The 27,997-nt window shown below is 45.8% G+C and overlaps 2 protein-coding genes across 3 annotated transcripts in view; both read right to left on the reverse strand.

The window, feature by feature from the left end:
- Nucleotides 1-580: 580 nt before the first annotated feature.
- On the reverse strand, nt 581-27,996 carry LOC136384219 (protein lifeguard 2-like). Of its 2 annotated transcripts, XM_066354389.1 has the most exons (10): nt 27,932-27,996; nt 21,041-21,306; nt 15,213-15,291; nt 14,985-15,038; nt 13,247-13,337; nt 8,882-8,919; nt 8,713-8,800; nt 7,316-7,405; nt 3,518-3,565; nt 581-802 (listed from the first exon to the last, which is right to left on the reverse strand). In XM_066354389.1, coding segments are annotated over exons 1-10 (909 nt in total). In that variant the 5' UTR covers nt 27,934-27,996; the 3' UTR covers nt 581-649. The 2 variants fall into 2 exon arrangements, 1 of the variants encoding a protein (XP_066210486.1); XR_010747539.1 differs by lacking the exons at nt 581-802; nt 3,518-3,565; nt 8,713-8,800; ... (3 more) ...; nt 21,041-21,306; nt 27,932-27,996 and having other exon boundaries at nt 7,205-7,405; nt 8,882-8,991.
- Nucleotides 18,379-27,997, reverse strand: part of LOC136384220 (calaxin-like) — a 154,064-nt gene continuing 144,445 nt past the window's right edge. The window contains exon 7 of the mRNA XM_066354390.1: nt 18,379-18,396. The gene's annotated coding sequence lies outside the window, so the exon portion shown is untranslated. The remainder of the gene's footprint in view (nt 18,397-27,997) is intronic.

Here is a 27,997-nt window from a genome sequence, read left to right on the forward strand (position 1 = left end):
TCCCAGACAGTGAGAGAGGTGGTGCCTGAGGTAAGCCCGGAAGTTGGGGTGGGACGGTGACAGTACCAAGTGACACCGGGTACTGAGCCTTCCCTGTACGGACAGTGACTTCATTAACCCTCTCCAGCCCGACCTGGGAGAGTCGGTCATTCTGCAGTCTGACTCTGGGATCAGGAGGAAGGCAGAGTATTTTGGTTTACCTTACTTACTCTTACAGCCAGACTGTGCCAAAGTATTCCCACAGAATGTCCAAGTCAAAAGAAGAGGATGCAATAAACATAGGTTTCTACAATCAGTTTTATTCATGTAGAGAGATGTTGTTCACAGCTTTAAATAGCACCTGAAAAACTTCAACAAAGTAACAGACATTTTGCTGTTTGTATGTCATTTTAATGCTCATCTTTTGAATTTAAAAAATTAGAAATGTCCACCAGAAAAATTTGCAACATGACAATGGAATTTAAAATATAAGTGGCAGCTACTGTCTGCTGATTGCTTGCTTTCATTTGAAAAAAAATAAGTACTTTAAAAAAACTTTTTTTTAATAGAAAGGCATATGAAGTGGCCACCTCTGCAAATCTAAGCCTATGACACTTTGCAGATGACTGTCCTTCCCTCTTATCAGCATGACCCCGCCCTGGCCATGAGACTACCGTCCCAGTCCAGTCAGTTGCAAAATAAAAAGGAAAAGGTTGATTATATCCAAATAGATGTTCAGAGCAGCAAACACGTACTCCTCAGGGTTCAGGTCAGAATAGTGGTGGCGTCCTCCCATCATCAGCTGCACATCCATCACCAAGTACTGAAAGAGAAGAGAGAAAAATTAGCTACTTAAATTATTCATCTGTATCAAATAACTGTTCTGAACAATCTCGAAAAATTATTTCAGCCCCAGTACATATATTGCAGAAAGTCCATTGTGGCTCTATGTTATTCTGACGACCTCAAACATTCACGATGTTCCCAAGTCTGTACTCTCTGTTTGTTCGTTTTGTTTTGTTTTGTTTTTATGTACTCTCTGTTAAGGCAGGTGCTTTGCCCTGAATCTGGTGGGGCCAGATCTGTGAGCCTGCTTTCCACATCTGGAAGGCCTGGGCCTTCAGTCAACGATGCGGACCACAGTGGGCATACTGGGCACAGTGGCAAACTACAAAATGCCTTGTGTTTGCCATTTCCCCACATGTTCTTACTGAACAAAGAATGCACATAAAACGGTTCCCCAACATTTCAATTTATACACAGCAATAACTCTGGATTCCTGTGGCCCTGGCCTTTTGGCTCAGTGGTAGAGCATTAGCCCAGCATGTGGGTGTCCCGGGTTCAAGTCCCAGTCAGGGCACACAGGAGAAGTGACCATCTGCTTCTCCACCCCTCCCCCTCCTTCTTCTCTCTCTTTTTCTCTCTTTCTCTTCCCCTCCAGCAGCCATGGCTTGATTGGTTCAAGCACATCGGTCACAGGCTCTGAGGATGGCTCTGTGGAGCCTCTCTGCCTCAGGCGCTAAAACTAGCTCATTTGGGAGCATCAAGCCCCAGACAGGGGTCATCCAGGTGGATCCTGGTCGGGGTGCATGTGGGAGTCTGTCTATCTCCTCTCCTCTCACTTAGAAGAAAAATAAAATAATTTTTAAAATCATGATTTTGCCTAACCAGGTGCTGGTGCAATGGATAGAGCATCACGGAGGACCCAGGTTGGAAACCCTGACGTCGCTGGTTTGAACACAGGCTCATCTGGTTTGAGCATGGGATCATAGACATGACCCCATGGTCGCTGTCTTGAGGCCAAAGGTCACTGGCTTGAAGCCCAAGGTCGCTGGCTTGAGCAAGGGGTAACTCGCTCCGCTGTAGCCCCCTGGTCAAGGCATACAGGAGAAAACAATCACTGAACAACTAAGGGGCTACAATTAAGAACTGATGCTTCTCATCTCTCTCCCTTCCTGTCTGTCTGTCCCTATCTGTCCCTCTCTCTGACTCTCTGTCTCTGTAAAAAAAAAAAAATCATGATTTTTATTTGAACTCTTACTTAAAATTTTTTTTTAATTTCTGGAGCTTTATGATAATGTCAGTATTTCCAAAATACAATGAGGAGAAGAGGGGGTTGTATGATTAAATAATTCCCAAACTAAATGTTTCAGCTCAGCTGCAGGAGGTAAAATTATGAGCTTCTAAAACATCAAGAGAAAGGTCAGGGAGTCCTCTGCCCCCGCTGGTTACAGAGCGAGCGCAGAGTCGCACTGTCTGGGGCGAGGGCCCCGCTGGAGGGGAGGACCACCTGCACTCTCCATTCCCAGAGCCTCGTGCCTGAGGCAGAGCCCTGTCAGGCAGAGCGTCGGGAATTTGGAGGTAGGGGTGGTGAAGAGTTCTTTAAAATAACCTATTTTAGAATAATACCCACTTCAGTGAGACCTATGCCCAGTGATTCGGGTGCTGGCTGTCCCTGGGTGCTGGTTCCCACATGAACTTGGAAGGGGGGGCAGGAGGAAAGGAACAGGCTAGCCCCTCCAGCTCACTAGTATGCAGACAACCCAGCGGAGGCCAGGAGAGGACAGCCTCTGAGAAGGGAGGGTCACACTCAGTGATCAGAGTGGCAGAGGGCGGTGGGAAGCCGAAGCAAGTGCCTCACCTGGACCACTGAGTCCCTTCTCCCGTGTTCCCTTCCCTCCCCCTATGTGATTCCAGCAACTTCGGGGGAAGGTTTTTACTTTTACGTGTGATCCAGCAGTCATACTCCTTGGTATTTACCCAAAGGAGTTGACAACTTTCGTCCACACAGAAACCTGCATGTGGATATTTACTCAGCTTTATGCATAATTGCCAGGACTTGGGAGCAGCCAAGAAATCCATCAGTAGGTGGGTGGATACATAGACTGTGGTGCTGTCAGGCCGAAATGAGCTACCAAGCCATGAAAAGACACAGGAACCTTAAGTGCCTGTTACTAAGCGATAGAAACCACTCTGAAAAGGCTACAGACTGTGATTGCAACTCTGACATTCCGGAAAAGGCAACACTTGGAAACAGTAAGAAGCTCAGTGGTTGTCAAGGGTTGGGGCTAGCAGAGGAATGAACAGGATATTTAGGGCAGTGAAAGTGCTCTGTACAGCAGGTATCATAATGCGGGAGCACGTTATTCATTATACATTTACCCCAACCCATAGAATGTACACCGAGAGCGAATCCCAACGTTAACTGCGGACTTTGGGTGATACTGACATGTCCGTGTGGGTTCACCAGTGCAGCAGATGCACCACTGTGGCGAGTGTTATTGACAACAGGAGAGACTATGCATGTGTGGGGCCGGAGTATATGGGAAATCTCGTACTTCTTTTTTTTATTTTGCTGTAAACTTAAAAGTGCTCTGGAAAATTATCCCTATAAATGAAGATGGAAGTGGAGGAGAAGCAAGTCCCAGGAGCGCTCTCCAGTGAGCTGCCGACTACGCGACTCCATGCTTAGCAAAGGCTTAGGCGGCACTGTCAGTGAGAGCCTCTACCGTACTGTCAGAGGGAGAGATGGACTTACCATTGAGAAGAGCACAGTTCCAAGTCCAGCATAAAGTACGTGAAGCCACTACAAAAGGAAGGGAACAACTGAATATTAAGTACAAGAGCTGAAATAACAGGGCTCACGTAGGTCACTGCTGTGGAGGACACAACACCCCTGTGGGGGAATTCATCCTGTTTGAACATAACCGGTCAACAGCCTCTGCTCCGTTCCATTCAGCAAACATGAAAACCAGCCTTGCTGTGCCTGATAGGGTTCCTGGAGTAAGTGCTCGTGCAGGCATCCCATGCGTGGTAGGACAAGCAGAATGGACTAGGTATGTTTCACTTTTGGTCCCACCCACAAAGTCCTTCTAGAGAATCTTCCCTACCCCTCAGCTCTTGGAACAGGTCTCTGGGGACATGTGACCACACACCATTGCTAGGGTTAACTGAAGAGAGGTGGGAGATATTCACTGCAACGCAACCAACCTCTTCACTGACCAGGTACTTCTTATATGTGATCAAACATGCTCCAGACCAGGCAGAACTTTCAGAATAGAGGGATCCAAGCAGCAGACGCTGTTGTATTATTAGCTGGTGCTGGACCCATTAGTGTACAAACAGAGGTGGCCAGTCAACTTAGCCCGAGAGGAAGGTGGGGTTTCCACTCCGGTGAACCCTGGCTCTTCTAGGAGTACCATGAGATTCCCTTTGGTCTTTTCCTCAAGCTAGGCTCAGCAGTATCTATCTGCACCTTGCAACCAAAACAGCCCTAATCAGAGTATGAGCCTGACCAGGTGGTGTCACAGTGGATAGAGCATCAAACTGAGATGCAGAGGACCAAGGTTCAAAACCCCGAGGTCGCCAGCTTGAGCGCGGGCTCATCTGGTTTGAGCAAGGCTCACCAGCTTGGACCCAAGGTCACTGGCTTGAGCAAGGGGTCACTCGGTCTGCTGTAGCCCCTGGTTAAGGCACATATGAGAAAGCAATCAATGAACAATGAATGTGCCATAGTGAAGAACTGATGTTTCTCATCTCTCTCCCTGTCTGTCTGTCTCTATCTGTCCCTCTCTGTCTCAAAAAAAAAGCAAAACAAATATGAGACTGGTCTATATGCCAAAGGGTTTCGTTCTGTGTGGGGAGAGAATAAGAAAGTGCTATATAACAGCTGAGAAAAACTGGCGTTCACTCCTCAGGACAAGAAAGCTGTCCCAGAGGGACTGCAGGGCACTCCACTCCCAAGGGAAGGGTCCTGCTGAGTCTTGAGGAAGGAGGGCACCAGGAGTTAGTGATACATTGTGAGGCGTGCTGTTTCCAGACTGAGCTGATGGTAAGAAAACGCCAGGTTTCTGGAGTCTAAAGAATTCCAACAAGCATATATGCTTAGGCTGAGGTTCTGTCAAAGTCTTCCATTTCTACATATGTGTGAGATTATGTACGGTTGACATTTGTAAAAGGAAATTAAACTATCTAGTAGGAAACAATTTCTTAACTGCACCTATTGTAAAGACCTACGGAACCCACGTAATACATATTTGTATTATTACTACCAATATCTGTGCTACCATCAATAATGATAAATGGAGCACTGTGGCCTTTTAAGATCTATCTCTGTGATGTCTTTGAGTTTATCTCTAAAATACAAATGCTGCCTCGCAAGCTGTAAGATCCTATGGTCATTTAAAAAGCTAAACCTAAGACCTATGGTGGCGCAGTGGGTAAAGCATTAAACTGGAACACTGAGGTCGCCAGTTCAAAGCCCTGGGCTTGCCTGGTCAAGGCACATATGGGAATTGATGCTTCCTGCTCACTCTCTCTCTTTCTTTTCCTCTCTCTCCCCTCCCCCACTAAAGTGAATAAATAATAAAAATAAAGCTAAACCAATTCAGGCAGAGCTGTCAGTTATATGTCTGAAGATCAGTGAATAAGTCCACTTGTTGCCAAGGAATCTCTGACTCAGTCATTGGACCAAGTTGGCCTTGGGCCATTAGTCCAGTGGGCACAGGCCTCAGGCCAGTCCTCAGTGGACCTGTTCCCCAGTGGGGTCTACACTCAGGGGCCACTGGCAGCTGGCCCACGGGGCCAAGTCCTGTGCTGCTTCCTCTTCGTCCCCCCCTGCCCCGGCCCCGGCCCACACCCACAGATGCTGCGAGGCGGTGGGAAGAGCATGGGCTCCAGGGTCACACGGCTCTGGCTCTGATCCCATTTAACTCCACGAGGGAACTTGGATAAATTATTTAATTTCTTTGAACCTGTTTTCTTATCTATAAAATAGATGAAATGTTTACTTTTCTGGAATGCTGTACAAATTAAATTTGACACCTATGTGAAAAAATACACTGGCCAATGAATAGATTAAAGCATAAAAAAGGGGGGGGGATCTGGAATTGGAACGAGGAGCCTCCTCTAGGCTGTGGTCAGGGAAGTCCTAACAAGCCCACCTCTCCACTCCCGTAATTTCACCACGTACAGAAGGAGACTGAACTACCCTGGGGATGGGTTCATCCCAAGCTCCCTTAGGGCAGGATGTTTGCAGTCTAGGGTAGCAGCTCCATCTTTATGCCCCAAACCTCCTGTCCATGGTAACCCCAACCACATGGTACTAGGCAGCCACTAGAACAGGCCTTACAGACCTCCAGCTGCTGGGAGGGACTGTAACTGACCCAGGACCACTGCAGTTAGCTGCTGGCCAAAGTTCCACTTCCCAGTCATTGATTGGAGCAGCAGGGCCCTTCCTAGGAGACCTGGGACCACTGTGCTGTGGTGTCAACTTAAAACCCAGAACTTGGCCCTGGCCGGTTGGCTCAGTGGTAGAGCATTGCCCTGGTGTGCAGGAGTCCTGGGTTCGATTCCTGGCCAGGGCACACAGGAGAAGCGCCCATCTGCTTCTCCACCCCTCCCCCTCTCCTTCCTCTCTCTCTCTCTCTCTCTCTCTTTTCCCCTCCCGCAGCCAAGGCTCCATTGGAGCAAAGTTGGCCTAGGCACTGAGAATGGCTCTGTGGCCTCTGCTTCAGGTGCTAGAATGGCTCTGGTTGCAACAGAGCGACACCCCAGATGGGCAGAGCATCGCTCCCTGGTGGGCGTGCCGGGTGGATCCCGGTCGGGTGCATGCGGGAGTCTGTCTGACTGCCTCCCCATTTCCAACTTCAGAAAAAAAAAAAACACAAACAAACAAAAAACACCCAGGACTTCCTGGTGGCCTTGATGAACCTTCCATAGTCTAGAATGCTCCTACCCGGTGCTCTTCCCTGTCCTACACTTGGGGTCACATGTGCTATCATGGTCTATTTCTCCCAGCCTTCACTGGCCCTCCCACCCCTTTTCTCTTGTAGACATTTTTCCCATGATGTCCTTCCATCTCCCACCTTGGGGTCTGCTTTACAACGGGTCCAGGGTCCATTCTTATACCACCAACACTCCACTCTCGATTTCTTTCTTTTTTTTTTTCTTTTTTTTTACAGAGACACAGAGTGAGTCAGAGAGAGGGATAGACAGGGACAGACAGACAGGAACGGAGAGATGAGAAGCATCAATCATTAGTTTTTCATTGCGCGTTGCAACACCTTAGTTGTTCATTGATTACTTTCTCATATGTGCCTTGACCGTGGGCCTTCAGCAGACCGAGTAACCCCTTGCTGGAGCCAGCAACCTTGGGTTCAAGCTGGTGGGCTTTTCCTCAAACCAGATGAGCCCGCACTCAAGCTGGTGACCTCGGGGTCTCGAACCTGGATCCTCTGCATCCAAGTCCGATGCTCTATCCACTGCGCCACCGCCTGGTCAGGCCACCCTCGATTTCTAACAACTCTCCGAGATTTCAAAGTGAGACCCCACTTACATAGGACGGTATGAAGAGTAGGATGACTCCGTAGATGATAAGGACGAAGAGAAGGACGAACAGCACTCCATTTAGCAGCGTGAAGTCCCACTAAGGAAACACAACAAGACAGAGCAGCTCGGTCACCAACCGTGAGGAATCCGGGGGTTACACACGCACCTTATACCCCATAGATAGAACTGGCCCATTTGCTAATAACTGACCCAGGCCAGGCCCGAGAACCATGGAAATCCATTAGCCCCAACCACTGGAACCACGGCAGAAAGTGTTGTACTGCCTGCGACTTACTGCCAGAGGGAGGAGACGGTGGGTCTAAGGATGAAATGATAGGGCCCACGAGGTGATAATGGTTGAAACTGGGTAATGGGTACACGGGAATTCATTATTCTAGTCTATTTTTGTATTTATATAAAATGCCCCCTAATAAAATGGTACACTTAAATGAGCAGAATGTAAATTTTATGTACAGTATGATCATAATTATGATCACAATCATATTTTGTAAAGTGTGTGCATAGTATATATGTATATATATTAATGAAATGAAACAGACAGGTTACCTGGGTATATACACTAAGCTTTCAAAAATTGCTTTAATGATTCTTTTGTAATTTTTAAATTCATTAATATGCATTTTGGTTTTACCTTTATAAATCAGTGACCAAATCAGCCTGGGCTGGGAATTTTTAAAAAGAATGGAAATATTCATCTTCTGGCCAGAAAAACTGGGGATTGTGCTGCAAAGGAAGACCCTTGAATCCTGGACATTTTCTGGGAAGAACTTTTTCCTAATTCCTCTTTCTGCCCTCGCTCCCTACCCTTAATCTGAAGCCCCACATCCCCCAGCGCGGTCCTCACAGCAGCAGCAGCAGCAGCGCCACCCCGGAAACGCAGCTTGTGGGGCCCACGCAGACCCGCGGACGCCGCAGGCCGGGCCGGAGCCCAGCAGTCTGGTTGACGGCTCTCCAGGTGAATCTGCGGCTGCTAACAGCGTGTCTGCAGGCGTGCTTCCAATACACGTGGCTCCTGAGCTCTTGAAACCTGGCTAGTCTAGATTGAAATGTGCTCTCGGGATCAAACACACTGGATTTTCACGTTCATTCAGAAAAAGAATGTAAATTAGCCCATTAATATTTTTGTTATTTTGATTACATATTGAAATGAAAATACTCGGCGTAGATGGGGTTAGGTGAACTACATTATTAAAAATAATTCCACCTGTTTCCTTGTACTTTTTCACTGTGGTTACCAGGAAAGTGAGAGGCCAGAAGGCGCAGAGGAGATGGAGGTGGGGAGCGGAGGACAGCAGAGAGCAGGCGGGAGGAGGGAGGAGGACGGGGCGGAGGCGCAAGTGCATTCACTCCCTTAGCACAGAAATTTGTTTCCATTATACATACTTTTGTTTGAAGAGCAAATAACGTGAGCAATAGCGTCAGCAGAGCAGTTGCTGCTGTAGCCCATAAGACTTCCTCCGCTTTAAAGAAACTAAAATCAGAGACTGTGATTACTGTTCACATACAATCGAAGGGGAAAAGCACACACAAAAATATGTGTACAAAGACTTACACTGATATGGCTCCTAGCAGCAGACCTTGAAGAATTGTCTAAAAACAAAATTCACAATCAGAAGCCCGATTCCCAAAGCCCAGCATCCGGAGATGACTGGACGGATGTGTGTCTGGGCGGGGTCTAGGGAGCAGGTGGGAATAAGCACAAACTAGCACACAAGCTACAGGAAATAATGATTATTAAAGGAAAAACTAAGCAGTAGAACTAAACATTTCTTTAACATTCTCCCTAAGACTACCAAGAGAAAATTTTTTTATTAGTAAAAAAAAAAATTTTAGGGCACAATAGCAACTTCCCACATATTTAGTGAATTAAATATGTAATGATTAGGAATGTGGACACCAATAAAAGCCATCGGAAATACATACTTTATTTAAAAATGTATTGTATAATAAATATGTATTTTCCGATGGCTTTAGGCGACCGACCCGTGTTTTGGTCGTTCGACCCCCGCCGGGGTCGCGACCCACAGGTTGAGAATCGCTGTTGTGGACTGTATTATCATTAATCAAATGGGGTCGTCCACACGGAATCGTAATTGTTACATTTTATCAAAGTGGGATATGCTATTTTTACTGCTGCTCCACCAACAGTTTCCGTATGGACCTTTGTCATGGTGCTTGATGAGAATCAACTTCTTCAAACCTCAGAGGTGGCATGAGGACTGAGGCATTCTCTGAAAGAGGGCGGCACTTAGTTACAGAACGCGAGGTGCACCGGCAGGTGCCATCCCGCGCTCGGAAGAGAGCTGCGCTGAGGCCGCAGCCCGCTGCAGGGTTCTCATGCGCCAGAGGCGGCCAGAGACGAGCAGTGTGGAGAGAGGAAGGTGCGGAGAGCCATCGGTCAGTCACCCAGGAGGATGCGACCAAACGGAGCAGCAAGGGTGTGCCCAGGCCGGCAGGTCAGGACAGCGGGCAGGCCCTGGGGAGAAGTATAAGGAGCAGGGAGCGGCTGCAGGGCCTGGGGACATTCCCTAATGGGTGGGGTGCCCCGCCAGAGGTGAATCCAGAGTCTCTGCTGACCCGTGAGAGCCAGAAAAGGATCCTCTAGTATCAGAGAACGAAAATGAAGCCACATCCTCACCGCAGGGGTAGGGACTGGTATAGCGGGGTGGCCAGTGACATCCGTACAGGATGACAGACGGGAGAGGAACGGGCGAGAATCCTGGGTTGCCTCTGCACTTCCCAGCCCTGGTAAGGGCCTGGTTTGTTAAATACACGGAGTAAGCTGTCCTTATCTCCATGGTAGGTTTTTAAAAAGTGTATCTATTCCACGCACACATGGTATTTTAACAATGTGCTTGGGTCTGACCTTCCTCTCAAGGTTAATTTTCTTCTATTTGCTCAATTTGTTCAAGAAGTGTATGAGAGAGAGAGACAAGGGGGGATGGGAGGAAGAAGAGGGAATAATTTCAAGCTGGAAACAACCCTTCAGTTTTCCCAAGGGTAGGACAGTAAGTTACAAGAGGCCTCAAAGTCATGTCTGCCTGATGGTTTCCGGAGCTCAGCTCATGGGCTCGAGGGGCCACAGTTCTAGGGGACAGAAGCAGTTGTCACTGTGCGTGTTTTCCTTTTATTCCTCAGCTCCTTCTCTGAAATGGGCTTCTCAATAGATTTCCTAACATTTGAGCAAGATATAAAGTCTAGAAAATAAAATTAATCCTTATCCCTCTATAATATTTCTTCTCTTAAGCTTTACCTGCTTTGGGATAAACAGCAAAACATCAGAGATGAGGCTTCCTTTAAGACCAATAGCTTTGATCCCTTCTTGTAAAAATAATTTTAAAATTAGAAAATCAGTAGCTTCTGGAAAAATACCCCAAGTCCTGTCACTTCTGCTCCAGGATCCTCAGTACCTTTCTCTTTGGCTTTTAGCCCCCACCTCCCTCCTCCTGAGTGTGTCCTTGCAGGAACTGGGAGACCCACTTATTCGCCTGCTCAATGAGCAGGGCATCCCCACCAGCTAAGAAGGTCCCCACAATGCGCTGGCCCAAATGTGGGCATCCGAGAGCCAGTTTTCTCCATCCTCGGGAAGAAGCTATCTCCCGAAGTAGGAATCACATTGGATGCTTTCTGCACTGTATGGATGTCTCACATTAGCCATTTGTCCTTGCTCGCTTTGACCACCAGGCGGTGAGGAGGACCCAAACCCAGGCTCCACGCTCAAGTGCAAAGAACTGCATTTTGTGTACTAATTTAACCACTGGCTTTAGTTTTCTACTCTTTTTTTTTTTTTCACACGTTCCCCCACCAATTTATTATTTTTTTAAATTTACCAAATTCATTCTTTATTGGATAGTAACTGGAAACAAATTTGTCATTAACTTTGTGAAAGTTTTGCTAGTTTATAATGATCCCCACCAATTCATCTTAATTTATATTGTGTATATATATTTTTATTTTTATTTTTTTTGTATTTTTCTGAAGCTGGAAACGGGGAGGCAGTCAGACTCCCGCATGAGCCCTACCGGGATCCACCTGGCACGCCCACCAGGGGGCGATGCTCTGCCCATCCGGGGCCTCACTCTGTTGCGACCAGAGCCAGTCTAGCGCCTGAGGCAGAGGCCATGGAGCCATCCCCAGCGCCCGGGCCATCTTTTGCTCCAGTGGAGCCTCGGCTGTGGGAGGGGAAGAGAGAGACTGAGAGGAAGGAGAGGGGGAGGGGTGGAGAAGCAGATGGGCGCTTCTCCTGTGTGCCCTGGCCGGGAATCGAACCCAGGACTTCCGCATGCCAGGCCGAAGCTCTACCACTGAGCCAACCGGCCAGGGCCTATTGTGTATATTTTTATAAGCTACTTTAGATCTGAAATGGAACCGGATGAGGAATAAATGAATTGGTAAATAAATCTTTACACGGGATGTTAGTCAACAGAGCTTGGGAGGGAACACCCGCTCTCCCAGGAAGAATCCCTTACTGACACACTGGGTCACACTTGAGTGTCCCAAAGAGAGACCACGGCCTCTGGGAGGCGAGAGGTTCGGCCTGACTGGGAAGGGACGATGGTACTGCATCCCTGAGGGTGAGCCCTGTGGTCTCCACTGGGATGGGATGGGGAACAATGATAGAAATTCAGATTTTTTTTTCTTTACAGTGACAGAGACTCAGAGAGAGGGATAGATAGGGACAGATAAGAATGGAGAGAGATGAGAAGCATCAATCATTAGTTTTTTGTTGCGACACCTTAGTTGTTCATTGATTGATTGCTTTCTCATATGTGCCTTGACCATGGGGCTGCAGCAGACCGAGTAACCCCTTGCTGGAGCCAGTGACCTTGGGTCCAAGCTGGTGAGCTTTGCTCAAACCAGATGAGCCCGTGCTCAAGCTGGCAACCTCGGGGTCTCAAACCTGGGTCCTCTGCATCCCAGTCCAGTGCTCTATCCACTGCGCCACTGCCCAGTCTGGCTAGAAATTCAGATTTTATCTAGGTTTTAAAAAGCTCAGAGCTCCAGGTACCTGCCAGGAGTGGGCGAGGGCCTCGAGTCCGGGTGGGCAGCACAGAAAGGAGCCCACGGGTCTGTGTCCCGGAGTGGTGCTGAGCCACAGAGAAGGCCAGTGTGAGGCCTGCTGAACGGAAGCCCCACGAGGAGGTGGCGGGGAAGCCAGGAACCAGGGCGCGATACACAAGGTCCAAGGACCAGAACCACCCCCCAGCCGCCAACTTTCCAGAACTGGGAAAGCCCCCCTGGACTGAAATGCAAGGTGGGAAAGAGTGGGAGCTTGAGCTCAGCTGGCCTCTGATCCCGCTCAGACTTGAAATAGGAATAAAATAAATTTTACAAAAAAAAAAAATTATGATTCTTGCACACTAGTTTGTGAACTAAATGTGGAGGCCACTCTCCATAACAAAATGTTTGTTGTGCTTGACAGAGGTCCAGGGACAGGCAGGTTGACCATTCCTGGAACAGAGCCCTGAGGTGGAAGTGGGTTCCCAGTGTGGCCTCTGAAAGTAACAGTCCAGGGTCCCCAAACTCTCCAGTTTACTAAAAGGGTGCAGATACCATCTCATAAGGAAGTTTATGACTTCACTGAAACCAGAATTCAGCCAAGAGAATGTCTCATTTCAATTTTGATTTGAGAATGTCTCAAAGGAAGATGGAGAGAGAGAGAGAGAAGCATCATATCATGTTTCATTTAATTCCATTAAGTTGTGCACTCTCTGATTGCTTCTCGTACCTGCCCTAACCAGGGATAGAACCCACAACCTCTGGAACGCTGGATTGACACTTGATCCACTGAGCCACCTGGCCAGGGTCACAAATAATTTACATCTGTATTATTCCACAGGAAGATTGTCCACAATAAAAGGAATGAATTTAATAATGTGACAAAAATGTATTTGACAGGCGCTGACAAGGTACTTACAAACAATCCCAGGAGAATGTAGTTGGCAGGCACTTGACGGCGGAGGTTCCCACAGCAAGCAAGTACAACAAGTGCGACAAAAAATGTTGGGCTGAGGGTAATTGAAAACCATGCATTAGTTGCTTCCAACATAGAGATATAGATATCATTATATTATCTGATAATAAGTATTTAAAGTAGCCTGACCAGGCAGTGACGCAGTGGATAGAGCCTCGGACTGGGATGCGGAGGACCCAGATTCGAGACCCCAATTTGCCGGCTTGAGCCCGGGCTCACCAGCTTGAGTGCAGGGTCACTGGCTTGAGTGTGGCTGGCTTGAGCAAGGGGTCACTCGCTCTGCTGTAGTCCCCCAGTCAAGGCACATATGAGAAAGCAATCAATGAACAACTAAGATGCCGCAACAAAGAATTGATGATTCTCATCTCTCTCCCTTCCTGTCTATCCTGTCTCTTTCTCTCTGTCTGACTCCCTCTCTGTCTCTGTCAAATATCAATAATAATAAATACTTAAATATTTTTTAATGCTTCCTTTATTTATTTAATTAGTTTATTTATTTATTTATTTATTTATTTACAGAGACAGAGAGAGAGTCAGAGAGAGGGATAGGCAGGGACAGACAGACAGGAACGGAGAGATGAGAAGCATCAATCATCAGTTTTTCGTTGCGACACCTTAGTTGTTCATCGATTGCTTTCTCATATGTGCCTTGACTGCGGGCCTTCAGCAGACTGAGTAACCCCCTGCTGGAGCCAGCGACCTTGGGTCCAAGCTGGTGAGCTTTTTGCTCAAACCAGGTGAGCCTGCGCTCAAGCTGGGGACCTCGGGGTCTTGAACCTAGGTCCTCGGCATCCCAGTCCGACGCTCTATCCACTGTGCCAGTGCCTGGTCAGGCAATAATAATAAGTATTTAAAGTAAACAAAAAATGTGATTATTACATTTACTCTTTTTTAAAAAATCATTTTTCTTATTGCCATCCAGGAACAGCTTATGAACTCTTTTAAAAAAAATTTTTATTTTGAAATAATTGTGGATTCACAGGAAGTTGCAAAAGGACAGAGGGGTCCCATTTACCCTTTAGTTAGTTTCTTTTAATGGTTGCATCTTACATTATCTATAATACCAAAACCAGTAATTTGACATTGGTACAATGTGTCTATATAATGCTATATCATAGAACTATGACAGAAATATATGTGTAGATACATGTAAGCAGCACCACAATCAAAATTTGAAACTATCTCATCATTAAAACATCAACAGAGATCTCCTGATGCCTTTCCTTTAGGGCCACGTGCATGCAGTGAGTACTGGCGCGCGTGCGGGCGCACTCACATACACACACACACACACACACACACACACACACACACACACCCCTAGCTCCCCGCACTCCTGGCAACCACTAATTTGCTGGTTTTCTATCTCTATAATTTTGTCATTTCAAGAATGTTATATCTTTTTTACCTTATTTTTAATGAAGAATCTCGATTGGGGGAGGGAGGGGGTTGGGGGAGGGGAGGGTCACAAAGAAAACCAGTTAGAAGGTGACGGAAGACAATTGGACTTTGGGTGATGGGAATGCAGCATAATCAAATGTCAAAATAACCTAGAGATGTTTTCTTTGAACATATGTACCCTGATTTATCAATGTCACCCCATTAAAATTAATTAAAAAAAAGAACCTCGATCAATAGCTAGTAGGAAAACCCACCTTTTATTAAGCCAAATCATACTCACAAGATTGCATAGGTAAACCAGGCATTCTTGAGCACCCAATTTTTTAAACCATTCCTGGTTAAAAAAAAAAAATCAATAGTTTTACTCAATAACTAGTTAATTTTGCTAATTAATGTAATACTTAAATATAAGTAAAACAATCTCAGGAGGAAGGGGAAACGCTAAATGATTGACAAGGATAGATGTGAACAACTTAATATTTAATTTACATCAGTGGTAAAGACTTACGAGAAAAGAAATATGCTGATAATTGCCCCAGTGACCATTAGCTGAGCAGACAGGATGAGGAACACTTTTACAATGAAAGCTGAGGAGACAGAAATGTTATTTTTGTGATATAGTATTCAAAAGTAAAAATATAAATGTAATGGTCTAGTTTTGATACTTAACCAAAGAAAATTTTCCTCTGATTTTCTGAGGATGGGGAAAGGGGGTGCTAGTTTTGAGTTAGCTGACTAAGAACAGAAATGCGGCTGTGCATAACTCGCGAGGGGGGGGGGGGGATCGTCTTGATTGTCCCAGGTATTTTGTTGGAGATCTGAGGATTTACCCATGGAAGTCCCCAAATTTTATTTTATTTTAATTTTTTTCTTTTTTCATTTTAATTTTCTGAAGCTGGAAACGGGGAGAGACAGTCAGACAGACTCCCGCATGCGTCCGACTGGGATCCACCCGGCACGCCCACCAGGGGCGATGCTCTGCCCACCAGGGGGCGATGCTCTGCCCCTCCGGGGCGTGGCTCCACTGCGACCAGAGCCACTCTAGCGCCTGGGGCAGAGGCCAAGGAGCCATCCCCAGCACCCGGGCCATCTTTGCTCCAATGGAGCCTTGGCTGCGGGAGGGGAAGAGAGAGACAGAGAGGAAGGGGGGGGGGCAGGGGTGGAGAAGCAAATGGGCGCTTCTCCTGTGTGCCCTGGCCGGGAATCGAACCCGGGTCCCCCGCACGCCAGGCCAACGCTCTACCGCTGAGCCAACCGGCCAGGGCTGTCCCCAAATTTTAAAGACAAACTCAGGAACTGAATTCCTTATGATGCACAGCCTGTCCTCTGTACACCCAAAGTGAATTAAAAGTCGCAGAATGTCGCAGATCCAGCTCCACCCGTGCACAGAATGGAGAAGAGCGCAGTGGCAGGGCCGGCTTCTAGCGCCGGCATTTACCACTCAGGCATGGACTCGGCCTGCAGGGACTTTGCAGCGCTTTCACGTCTTTCCTCTCCCGCCACCTGCCTTTAGCCACTCCCTTCCCTTTCACTCGTGGGGAAACGGGGGGAGTAAAACCACGGCGTTCCACCGTGAATGACACGAGGAAGGGGAAATTACATGATTGACAAGGACAAATGTGAACAACTTAGTATTTAATTTGCATCAGTGGTGAAGACCCCCGCGTGAACGCAGAGTGGAGACGCGTCTCTTCTTGCTCCCTTCCTTCTGCACAAGTCTTCAGGGGCTCTCCGAATATGATGCTGTGATGACAATTTACTTTTTTGTGGCTTGATGCCAATCTTAAAAGTAAAGAAAGAAATGCTGCTTAACGTTGACTCATAGGATCGTGACTGTGTCCTTCCGCGGGGTGTTTCTGAGCATAGGAACTGTGACAGGGGAGAAACAGGCCAAGCTATCCTAAAAATACCAGAACATATATAACCAAATGTGTGCTGCTTACAGTAAAAATTCACTTAGCTAACATTAATTTCACATCTATTATGTATCAGGGACTTTGAGGGAATAAATATTAAATGTGGCCCAGCCCGGGCTGCTTCGGCAGCTTTTTGACCTCGATGAAAAGCAAAAAAGAGCAGGTGTCGAAAATGTTGATTTTTGCCTTCTGGGTATTCCATTTCTAAGCCTCAAAACTAATAAAAAATTAAATAACTGAAAAATACAATTAACATAGTTTTGTAGAGCAGAAAGAGTTACACCAGACTGTAAGACTAGACAGGCAGATTGATGGTATCGAATTGAAAGTTCAGAAATAATCTCTTACATCTATGGTCAACTGATTGTTAATAGAAATGCCAGAACAATTCAGTGGAGAAAGAATAGTCTTTTCAACAAATGGTGCTGGGACAACGGGACATACCCATACAAAAGGACAAATTTGTACCCCTTCTTCATGTCACACATGCGCAAAAGTTAATCCGTTAGAAATGAACTGTACATATAAACATAAATAAAACTCTTGGAAGGAAGCATAGGTGTAAATCTTTGTGAACACAAATTAGGAAATGATTTTTAAAGACAAGGTGCCTAAAACACAGCAAAGAAAGAAACATAAAAATTGGATTTCAACACTAAAAGCTTGGTACTTCCAACGATACCATCAAGGAAGTAAAAGAAAACCCAAAAACTGGGGGAAAACATATTTGCAAGTCATATACTTGGCAAGGGACATATCTAGAATACATAAGAACTACAATGCAATGACAAGAAAATAAATAATTAAAAATGGGCCAAGCATGTGTGGTCAGTGCCCTTGCACACTGACCCTGGGCTTGGCCACATGACTTGAATTGCCCAGTGAAAAGTTAGCTTGTGTCATACAAGAGGCTTGGTAGATGTCTTGCACATTGGGCTTGTCCACCTGGTATATATCTTCCTGGGACCCAGCTGCCATGTGATGAGAAACTCAAGTCACAAGAAGAGATGCACAGAACCAACGTCAACTGGCAGCCATTGTCAGGGAGTCTTGCTGGTCATTGTAGCTTCAGCCACTGCTGATTAAAACTGCATAGGAGCCTCCAATCACCACCAGCACAAGAACTGCCCCGCTGAGCCCAGTTAACCCACAGAATCGTGAAAACTGATGACTGGTGTTTCTAAAAATGTGAGCAAAGGAGCTGAACAGACATTTCTTCAATGGCCAATCAGCATGTGATTCTGATGCTCAACATCAGTTAGTCTTTGGGGAAATGCAAATCCAGGCCACAATGAGATGTGTGAGAGGTCACACACATTAGAATGACTGTAATGAAAAGAAGTAGCAAGTGTTGATGAGGAAACAGAGAAACAGAAACCCTCATGCATTGTTGGTTGGAATGTGAAAAAGTGCAGCTGATTTGGAAAAGTTTGGCAATTCTTTGAAATATTAAATGTAAAGTTGCCATATAGCTTGGCAATTCCTAGGTACCTAAAGAGAAATAAAGACACACGTCTGCACAAAAATTAATATATGAATGTAGGTCATGGCATTATTCATAATAACCCAAAAGTGGAAACAACCCAAATGTTTGTCAACTGAGAAATGGATAACAAAATGAGCTCTCTCCAGGTGACAGAATACTATACAGCCCTAAAGGACTACTGATACATGCTGCCACATGGGTGAGCCTTAAAAACATTCTCAGTGGAAGAAAGCAATCACAATTGACTATGTATGCCTGACCTGCAGTGGCCCAGTGGATAAAGCGTTGACCTGGAATGCTGAGGTCAACAAATTGAAACCCTGGGTTTGCCAGGTCAAGGCACATACAGAGAAGCAACAACTAGATGCTTCCTGCTCCTCCCCACTGCCTTTCTGTTTCTCTCTCCTCTCTCTAAAATCAATAAATAAAATATTTTTTTAAATGACCATATAGGCCCTGGCCCGTTGGCTCAGTGGATAGAGCGTCAGCCAGGCGTGTGGACTTCCCAGGTTCCATCCTGTCAAGGCACACATGAGAAGCAATTCTCTGCTTCTCTTCCCCTCTCTCTCCCCCTTCTCTTTCTCATCCCCTCTCACAGCCAGGGGCTCGGTTAATCCAAGACCCCTGGCACTGCAGATAGCTAAGATAGCTCAGCTGATTCAAGCATTGTCCACAGACGGGGGTTGCTGGGTGGATCCCAGTCAGGGCGCATACAGGAGTCTGTCTCTTCCTCTCCTCCTCTCACTTAAAAAAAATTAAAAAAATAAAAAGGCCCTGGCCGGTTGGCTCGGTGGTAGAGCATCGGCCTGGCGTGGGGAAGTCCCGGGTTCGATTCCTGGCCAGGGCACACAGGAGAGGCGCCCATCTGCTTCTCCACCACTCCCCCTCTCCTTCCTCTCTGTCTCTCTCTTCCCCTCCTGCAGCCGAGGCTCCACTGGAGCAAAGATGGCCCAGGCGCTGGGGATGGCTCCTTGGCCTCTGCCCCAGGCGCTAGAGTGGCTCTAGTCACGATAGAGCGACGCCCCGGAGGGGCAGAGCATCGCCTCCTGGTGGGCGTGCTGGGTGGATCCAGGTCAGGCGCATGTGGGAGTCTGTCTGCCTGCCTCCCCGTTTCCAGCTTCAGAAAAATAAAAAAAAAAAAAAAAAAAAAAAAAAGACCACATATTATATGATTTCATTTATATCAGTGGTAGTCAACCACTAGTGGGCGTTCCAGCTTTCATGGTGGGCGGTAGCGGAGCAACCAAAATATAAATAAAAAGATAGATTTAACTATAGTAAGTTGTTTTATAAAGATTTATTCTGCCAAACAGCGAAAATCCAACATAAAGTACTTGGTAAATAATTATTATTATATGCTTTAACTTGCTGTAACTCTGCTTTATAAATTTTATAAAGTAAAGTTACTTCCCTACTTTATGAATCACCATTACTGTGGAACCGGTGAGTGCTTAGAAAATGTTACTACTAACAGAGATACAAAAGTGGGCGGTAGGTATAAAAAGGTTGACTACCCCTGCTTTAGATGAAATATCAAGTCCACAGAGACAGACAGTAGATAAGTGGCTGGCTGAGATGGGGGGGGGGGGGGGGAGGGATGGGAAGAAACTACTAATAGGTACAGGTTTCTTTTTGTGACAATGGTTGCAGAACTCTTTAAATATACTAAAAATTATTCAACTGTACATTTTAAAAGGGTGAAATTTATGATATGTTAAATATGTCTGTATAAAGCTGTGTTTTACAAATTGTAGCTCTCTAGCTTCCTAACTCTTAATCCATCATCCTGCTGTGCTTTTCCTTTCCCTTCCACACACTTTCACCTTCTATAAACTGTATAATTTGGGGGGATGGGAAGCCTCTGCCCTCTAGGAGAGGCAGCTACAAATAACTAACTCAACTAGTGGGGAGGCGGCTTTACTCATGTTTTCCGTTATAACCCCGTAAGCCTCAGTTTCTCGTCTATGAAATGGCAGCACGATGACTTCATTTCCAGGGTTGTAAGGACTAAACTCAGTAATGTTCCCCTTGCACAATGCCCAGTGATAAAGGACTGGCACCCGTGATAAAGAGCTGGATGGCTTGGTGGCATCCCCAATTTCCTATCTAACCCAGATCTTGTTAAAGACAGCAATGGACCCAACCGAAAAACTACAGATGGAGGTGTCCACGTGGCCCAGGGAGGGTCACTGACCAGTCATTGGAAACTCTTGGGTATGGTTTCTGCGGAAGCCTCTACCCAGAGGATATCTACCCAGGAATGGCGGCCCCTGGAGTTGTCGGGACAGCAGACCAGCCTTTGCTTTTATTTGCTTTTGCCTCTTCCTACCTGGAAGGCTGGAGATCCAAAGGCATCCAGCCCCGAGGAGGGTGAGGGCCACAAGGAGGCAGCAATGACATTCAAAGTCCCCCTTCAAGTGGTCCAGGCCTTAACAAGGCCTAAGTGTGGTAGAGTGGTCACAGGGACCTGCAGCATTTGCCTTGAATTTTTTGCCTTTGAACTTCATATTTCATGAGAGAAAAATGCTTTGCATGTATTTAAACCACAGTTTTTCAGATTTCTCTACTCACAACTGAATGTATTTCCTGTACAGAATTACTATCTAGGGCACTGAATTAATCGTCCTTAAAACTTAAGCCAATATTTTGGCCTTACATTGTATGTAGGTGAGACCATTCTACTACCAATGACTAATTTATATTTCCTAAGAAAACCACAAGTTCTTCACTGTAATATGTTTTTTTAGGAATTTCTGAATATCCTGGACAACTTGTCAGCAGCCTATCATAGTGGCCCTGCACCATGTTTCATGGTAAAGCATGCCTGGGAAAAACTAAAAGCAAAATTCAATCTTTCTGACAATCCACTCTGTGGAAGCTTTTTAAGAAAACATTTGCTTTTCTCTCCCTAAAGGGTAATTTCTTTATTCTCACCGCTGCGGATAGATGATTCTGAGAATGGGCCGGTGGTGCTATCAGTGGGCATGGTCTCTTCTGAAATTTCTATCACGTAGGCATCCGCTCGCTGAGTGGTCTTTGAATGTGGTTTCTCATGAGTTTGTTGGGGCTCAGCTGAAGGTGCGGATTCACTGGACTTCTTGGATTTGGTCTGGACGTTATCATCTGCTGCTTTCCGGATCAGATGTTGATGATCTCCAGCACTGAAATCTATTGGATCACTGACCTCCAAGTCCATCTTCCTGAAAGGGGAACACTGTTACTCATGTCCTTACGATCATACCACCAGAACTATGGTGTCCTTATAATGTTCAAATGATTTTCCCTTATTTTAACTCCCTTGGCTCAGTACTTACCCAGTCAGTGCTTAATAAGTATTTGTTGAATGAACGAACAACTGCTTTTAAGATGATGCCTATAGAGTAAAACTGTTTGCATTCTATTATGAAATAAACACATTAACCAATTCATTCAGCAAGGAGTTGTTAAGTTCCCTCTTTTTTTTTTTTCTTTTGTCAGAGACAGAGAGTCAGGGAGAGGGAGAGGGACAGATAGACAGGAAGGGAAAGAGATGAGAAGCATCAATTCTTCTTTGCAGCTCCTTAGTTGTCTATTGATTGCTTTCTCATATGTGCCTTGACCAGGGGGCTACATCAGAGCGAGTGACCCCTTGCTCAAGCCAGTGAACTTGGGCTCAAGCCAGAGACCTTGGGCTTCAAGCCAGCAACCTTTGGGCTCAAGCCAGCAACCATAGGGTCACATCTATGATCCCACACTGAAGTTAATGATTCCATGCTCAATCCAGCAACCTTGGGCTTCGAACCTGGGTCCTCTGCATCCCAGTCCGATGCCCTATCTACTGCACCACCGCCTGGTCAAGCTATAAGTTCCCTCTATGTGCCAAGTGTGGAGCAGCTCTCATCACCAAACAAATTATAATATAAGGAGGGCCAGGAACAATGGCAGATGGCACAAGAGCTCTAACAGTGCCTGGAAGAATATGCAATGAGTAGAAGAGATTGTCAAAAGCTCTTCAGAGAGCTTTTGTCAGAAAAAGTGAGGTGTTATCCAAGACTGCAAGATGAGTAGGAGTTCATCAGGTGAAGAGGTGAAGCAAGGTTTTCCCAGGAGAGAAGTCAGCTTGGGCCAGGACTGCAGGAAGCAGAGAGGGCAGGTTCTGGGAGCTAAAAGAAGTTCATGTGGCTGAAGCAGGCCAGTCGAAGGGGAGAGCAGAATGAGTTTAGGCAGAAGAGCAGTGGGAGCTGGTCACTGACCAGCCAGCAAGCCAAGTTCACCCTGAGGGCCACGCCGTGGTAGGCAGAACAATGGTCCTGGAAGACGTGCACACCCTAGTTCCTGAAACCTATGAATATGGTACCTTGCATGGCCAAAAGAAAGTTGCAGATGTGACTAAGTTAAGGAGTTTGAGGTGGGATAGGATCCTGGATTATCTGGGTGAGCCCTGTAGAATCACAAGTGTCCTCATAATCATACTTATAAGGAGGAAGCAGAGGGATCGGTGTCAGAGAAGAAGATGTGACAACAGAAGCAGAGGTCAGAGTGATACAGTTACTGTCTTTGAAGACGAAGGAAGCCTGACCTGTGGTGGCACAGTGGATGGGGCGTCGACCTGAAATGTTGAGGTTGCTGGTTCAAGGCCCCGGGCTTGCCTAGTCACAGCACATATAAGAAGTAATTACGAACTCATGCTTCCCGCTCTCCTGCTCCCTCCACCCCTGCCTTTCTCTGCCTCCTCTTCCCTCTTAAAAAAAAAAAAAAGTTTAAAAAAAAGATGAAGGGCCCTGGCCGGTTGGCTCACGGTAGAGCGTTGGCCTAGCGTGTGGAGGACCCGGGTTCGATTCCCGGCCAGGGCACACAGGAGAAGCGCCCATTTGCTTCTCTACCCCTCCGCCGCACTTTCCTCTCTGTCTCTCTCTTCCCCTCCCACAGCCAAGGCTCCATTGGAGCAAAAATGGCCCGGGCGCTGAGGATGGCTCTGTGGCCTCTGCCTCAGGCGCTAGAGTGGCTCTGGTCGCAACATGGCGATGCCCAGGATGGGCAGAGCATCGCCCCCTGGTGGGCAGAGCGTCGCCCCTGGTGGGCGTGCCGGGTGGATCCCGGTCGGGCGCATGCGGGAGTCTGTCTGACTGTCTCTCCCTGTTTCCAGCTTCAGAAAAATGCAAAAAAAAAAAAAAAAAAAGATGAAGGAAGGAGCCAGGAGTCAAGAAATAGAGGAGGACTCTACGAGTTGGAAAAGGTAGGAAATGTATCCTCTCCCGGAGCCTCCAGAAGGGAACAAAGCTGTGACTCTAGCACAGTGAGTTGATTTTGGTCTTGTGACTTCCAGATAAGAAGTTAGTGTTAGTGGTTCTCAAAGTGTGCCAGGGCGCACTGGTGTACCCTAGAAGATTTCTAGGTGCACCCTATGGTATTCCAGAGAAATATGTGCCTGTTGGAGACCAAAACCAACAGGATTTTTGGAGTTTAGATTTTTCGGGGACAGAGGTGTAGGGAATTGGCTGTAAACTGACAGTCTGCCCAAACCCCCACCTCACTTGCCTGATTAGGTTGCAAAAGGCTGTTAAGCTGTGGTGCTGGATTGTTTACACTACCCCCCATGTTCCCCAGAAAGACTGGAGGCAAGTTTCTTCTATCCTTTGTTTGGTATAAAGTTAAGATGATATGAATGGTGGGGGTTTTGGATTGATGATTAAACATAAGAAATCGTCCCTTGAAGCCTTTTGGATTTCTATAAAAGAAGACTATGTGGCAATATCTAAAAGAGCTTTGAACATTTTACTACAATTTTCAACATCCTATTTATGTGAATTAGGATTTTCTACCCTCAACACAATTAAGAGTAAAAAGAGAGGAATTCTTCAATGTATTGATGAGGAAATGAGAGTTTGCCTTTCAAATATATGCCCAAACATTGAAGAAATCACTAGGACACATCAGGCTCATGTTTTACATAAATACAAGAATGAAAAAACTTAACACATTCATGCCAGGACCTGCCGAATTTACTAAATCTTACTAAGAATGTATCTATATATATAAAAAGATAACTTTTTTGTCTTTTTTTTTTAACTTTTTTAACCCCTTTTTTATGACTTCTAAAAAACATAACTCAAAAAATGTTTTTCAATGTCGGAATAAATTTAATTTTCTCATATTTATTTTGTTTAATTACCATAAAAGCACTCTTGGACCTTATATTTTTTCTTTCTTTTTTTTGTATTTTTCTGAAGCTGGAAACAGGGAGGGAGAGATAGATTCCCGCATGCGCCCGACCGGGATCCACCCGGCATGCCCACCAGGGGCGATGCTCTGCCCACCAGGGGGCGATGCTCTGCCCCTCCGGGGCATCGCTCTGCCGCGACCAGAGCCACTCTAGCGCCTGGGGAAGAGGCCAAGGAGCCATCCCCAGCGCCCCGGCCATCTTTGCTCCAATGGAGCCTTGGCTGCGGGAGGGGAAGAGAGAGACAGAGAGGAAGGAGGGGGGGGCGGGGGTGGAGAAGCAAATGGGCGCTTCTCCTATGTGCCCTGGCCGGGAATCGAACCTGGGTCCCCCGCACGCCAGGCCGACGCTCTACCGCTGAGCCAACCGGCCAGGGCCATATTTTTCTTTAATTTTTTTTTTAATTTTTTTTTTTACAGAGTCAGAGAGAGGGATAGACAAGGACAGACAGACAGGAACAGAGAGATGAGAAGCATCAATCATTAGGTTTTCATTGCACGTTGCGACACCTTAGTTGTTCATTGATTGCTTTCTCATATGTGCCTTGACCGTGGGCCTTCAGCAGACCGAGTAACCCCTCGCTTGAGCCAGCGGCCTTAGTGGGTCCAAGCTGGTGAGCTTTGCTCAAACCAGATGAGCCCGCGCTCAAGCTGGCGACCTCGGGGTTTCGAACCTGGGTCCTCAGCATCCCAGTCCGATGCTCTATCCACTGCGCCACCGCCTGGTCAGGCTTTTCTTTAATATTTGACTTAATTATTATAACATATTTCTCAGAAATTTGTATATAGTGCACCTACAATTATTTGTAAAATTTTAAATGCACCCCGACTTTAAAAAGTTTGAGAACCACTGCTTTAAGGTCAGACGTTCAAGGCATTATGTTCGTAGTTACAGCAGCAATAAGAAACTATAGAACAGGTAATCACTGGAGAATTCCCAGAGGGGACCATGGGGATCTGACTGGAAAGATTACACTAGGCACAGTGTGAGAGTGAGTCAGAGGGAACAAAAGTGGAAGCAGAGAAACCAGAACCCCCAAGCAGAGATGGTGGTGGGCTTAGCCACAGTGCTCTGCAGCAGAACACAGTTCTTAAATGACTAGTGCTAAATGAGCCAAAACTGGCAAAAGAGAAAGTCTGCATTAATCTCGTGGGGACAAGAGACTCAGACAAGCCCCTCCGCTGGCCTCTGGCCTCACAGAGAGAGCCTGGGAGGAGCTGAGAAGAGGTCGCTGGGATGTCAAGGGCTTAGACAGAATCCGGAATGCTTGTAACCTGTCTGAACCCAATGCCACGGTCTTGGAGAGGCAGACATTTTGTAAAGGCGTCCCTTCTCCTCACATCCATCTGTAATGTTCTACAAAATTCACTGAGATGTTTTCAGTACTTGAGAAAGTAATGCTAAATTTCATCAGATAGATTAAATATGTGAGAATAAGCAAGAAAAAAAATGAAAAGAGAAGGATTATGGGGTAAAGGGAGGATGGGAAAAATAATTTATCAGAAATCAAAATATCATAAAGCTACATAATTAAAAGTGTGGTGCTAGCATGCGATAGATAAATGGATCGATCAGATGGGAGTGATTCGAGAAATAGACTCATGAATGTGAGAATTTAATATTTGATAAAAATGGTATTCTACGCTCAGAAAACAAAGTTTAAAAGCTATTTCACATCTTCTACAAAACCAGATTCCAGATGAATTAAAGCTATTATAAATAATAACAGGAACAGGTATGCTACAAGAAAATATCGATGAATATTTGCAGAAGCCTTTGTAAGAATGATCCCCTAAACTACAAGGTGCTTGACAGATTCCAGCTGGAAGGACACTTTAAATATCATGACAAAAGGTACCAGTTAATCTGAAATGAAAAATTGTGAAAATAAAATTGGTCATATTTACTATAATGTAAAAAAGATGAACAATGGGGTAGAAAGATGAGAAAAGAACATATAAAGGCAATTAATAAAGGAAATTTAAACGATGAATGAAGTTAGGAGGCGATACCTACACGTCACAACCAAAGAAATGCAAGTAAAAACCATTGTGAAGTGTCACTGTATTGTTTTTGCATAAAAGACTAGAAAACTAGTCTGAGATGCAGGGGTATGGAGAAACGGACAACCCAGGGCCACATTATGACTTGAAGTGCCCTGTACACATTTGTCCCCATACAACCCATATCTGTAAAAAATATGGAAAATATATTTTATGGCTGTATTGGTATATAAAATATACAGGCCGGTTTGGATTCATTGTATATTATAAATTCATTATTATTACATTTTTTCTCCTGATTTTAAGAGAAGTTAAATAGTTTTATGACCCCTAAAATGATCATGGGCCCTTGGCAGTGTGCCTACTCTACCCAGCGGCTAAGTCGCCCTGAGATAACCTCACAGGAATGGGCAGGTGTGCAACTTTTTTGGTGAGTGATTTAGAAGCATCTGTCAAAATTCAAATTGTGCCTTACTTTAGACCCATTAGTTAGATTTTTAAGAATTTACCCCATAAAAATATCCACACAAATAGGCAACCATACATGTGTAAGGACATTCATTACATCATTCATTGTCACTATAAAAATTTAAAACAGGCTAAATATCCAACATCCAGGGATGATTAAATTAATTTTGGCAAGGAGAAGTCAGGTATATATAGATTGGTGTGGTGAGTTCACATCAATGCACTTTTGAATTTAAAAAGTCAGATTAGAGCCTGTCCAGGCGGTGGTGCAGTGGATAGAGCATCGGACTGGGATGCAGAGGACCCAGGTTCGAGACCCCAAGGTCACCAGCTTGAGCGCGGGCTCATCTGGTTTGAGCAAAAAGCTCACCAGCTTGGACCCAAGGTCCCAAGGTCGCTGGCTCAAGCAAGGGGTTACTCGGTCTGCTGAAGGCCAGTGGTCAAGGCACAAATGAGAAAGCAATCAATGAACAACTAAGGTGTCGCAATGTGCAATGAAAAACTAATGATTGATGCTTCTCATCTCTCCTTTCCTGTCTGTCTGTCCCTGTCTATCCCTCTCTCTGACTCTCTCTCTGTCTCTGAAAAAAAAAAAAGTCAAATTAGAGCCTGACCAGGTGGTGGTGCAGTGGATAGAGCATTGGACTGGGACGCAGAGGACTCAGGTTTGAAACCCCAAGGTCACCAGCTTGAGCACGGGGTCACTGGCTTGAGCATGAAATCATTCTGTTTGAGCATAGGATCATAGATATGACCCCATGGTCGCTGGCTTGAGCCCACTGTCCCTGGCTTGAACAAGGGGTCACTCCGTCTGCTGTAGCTGCCCAGTCAAGGCACATATGAGAAAGCAATCAATAAACAACTAAGGTGCCGCAAGGAAGAATTGATGCTTCTCATCTCTTTCCCTTCCTGTCTGTCCCTATCTGTCCCTCTCTCTGACTCTTTCTCCGTCTCTGTCCAAAAAGAGGAAAAAAAATCAGATTAGAGAATAATATTTAGTAAGATTGCATTCATGTTTTATACCCACACACATTTCCAGAGATTGAAAAGATACACTACAAACTATTACTATGGTTATCTAAGCAGAGTTGGGGAATACCTCTGAATTGTATAAATTTTATAATGAGCATGTATTGTTTATATAAAGATAGTTACATTTTGAAGAGAAAAGGAAATATTTCTCTTCTGTGAGAAAGCGTGGAGCTGCTCCGAGGAAAGCAA

The sequence above is a fragment of the Saccopteryx leptura genome, chromosome 12, assembly GCF_036850995.1.
Source record: "Saccopteryx leptura isolate mSacLep1 chromosome 12, mSacLep1_pri_phased_curated, whole genome shotgun sequence".
Taxonomy (NCBI): Eukaryota; Metazoa; Chordata; class Mammalia; order Chiroptera; family Emballonuridae; genus Saccopteryx; species Saccopteryx leptura.

Bases quoted from the DNA above. Each gene is read 5' to 3' on its own strand.
- LOC136384219 (XM_066354389.1), bottom strand. The intron at 15,292-21,040 runs GTGAGAATAAAG...CTGTCTCCTCAG, and splicing joins AGAATCATCTATCCGCAGCG to CTTTCATTGTAAAAGTGTTC. The intron at 8,801-8,881 runs GTAAGTCTTTGT...CTCTGATTTTAG, and splicing joins CTGCTAGGAGCCATATCAGT to TTTCTTTAAAGCGGAGGAAG.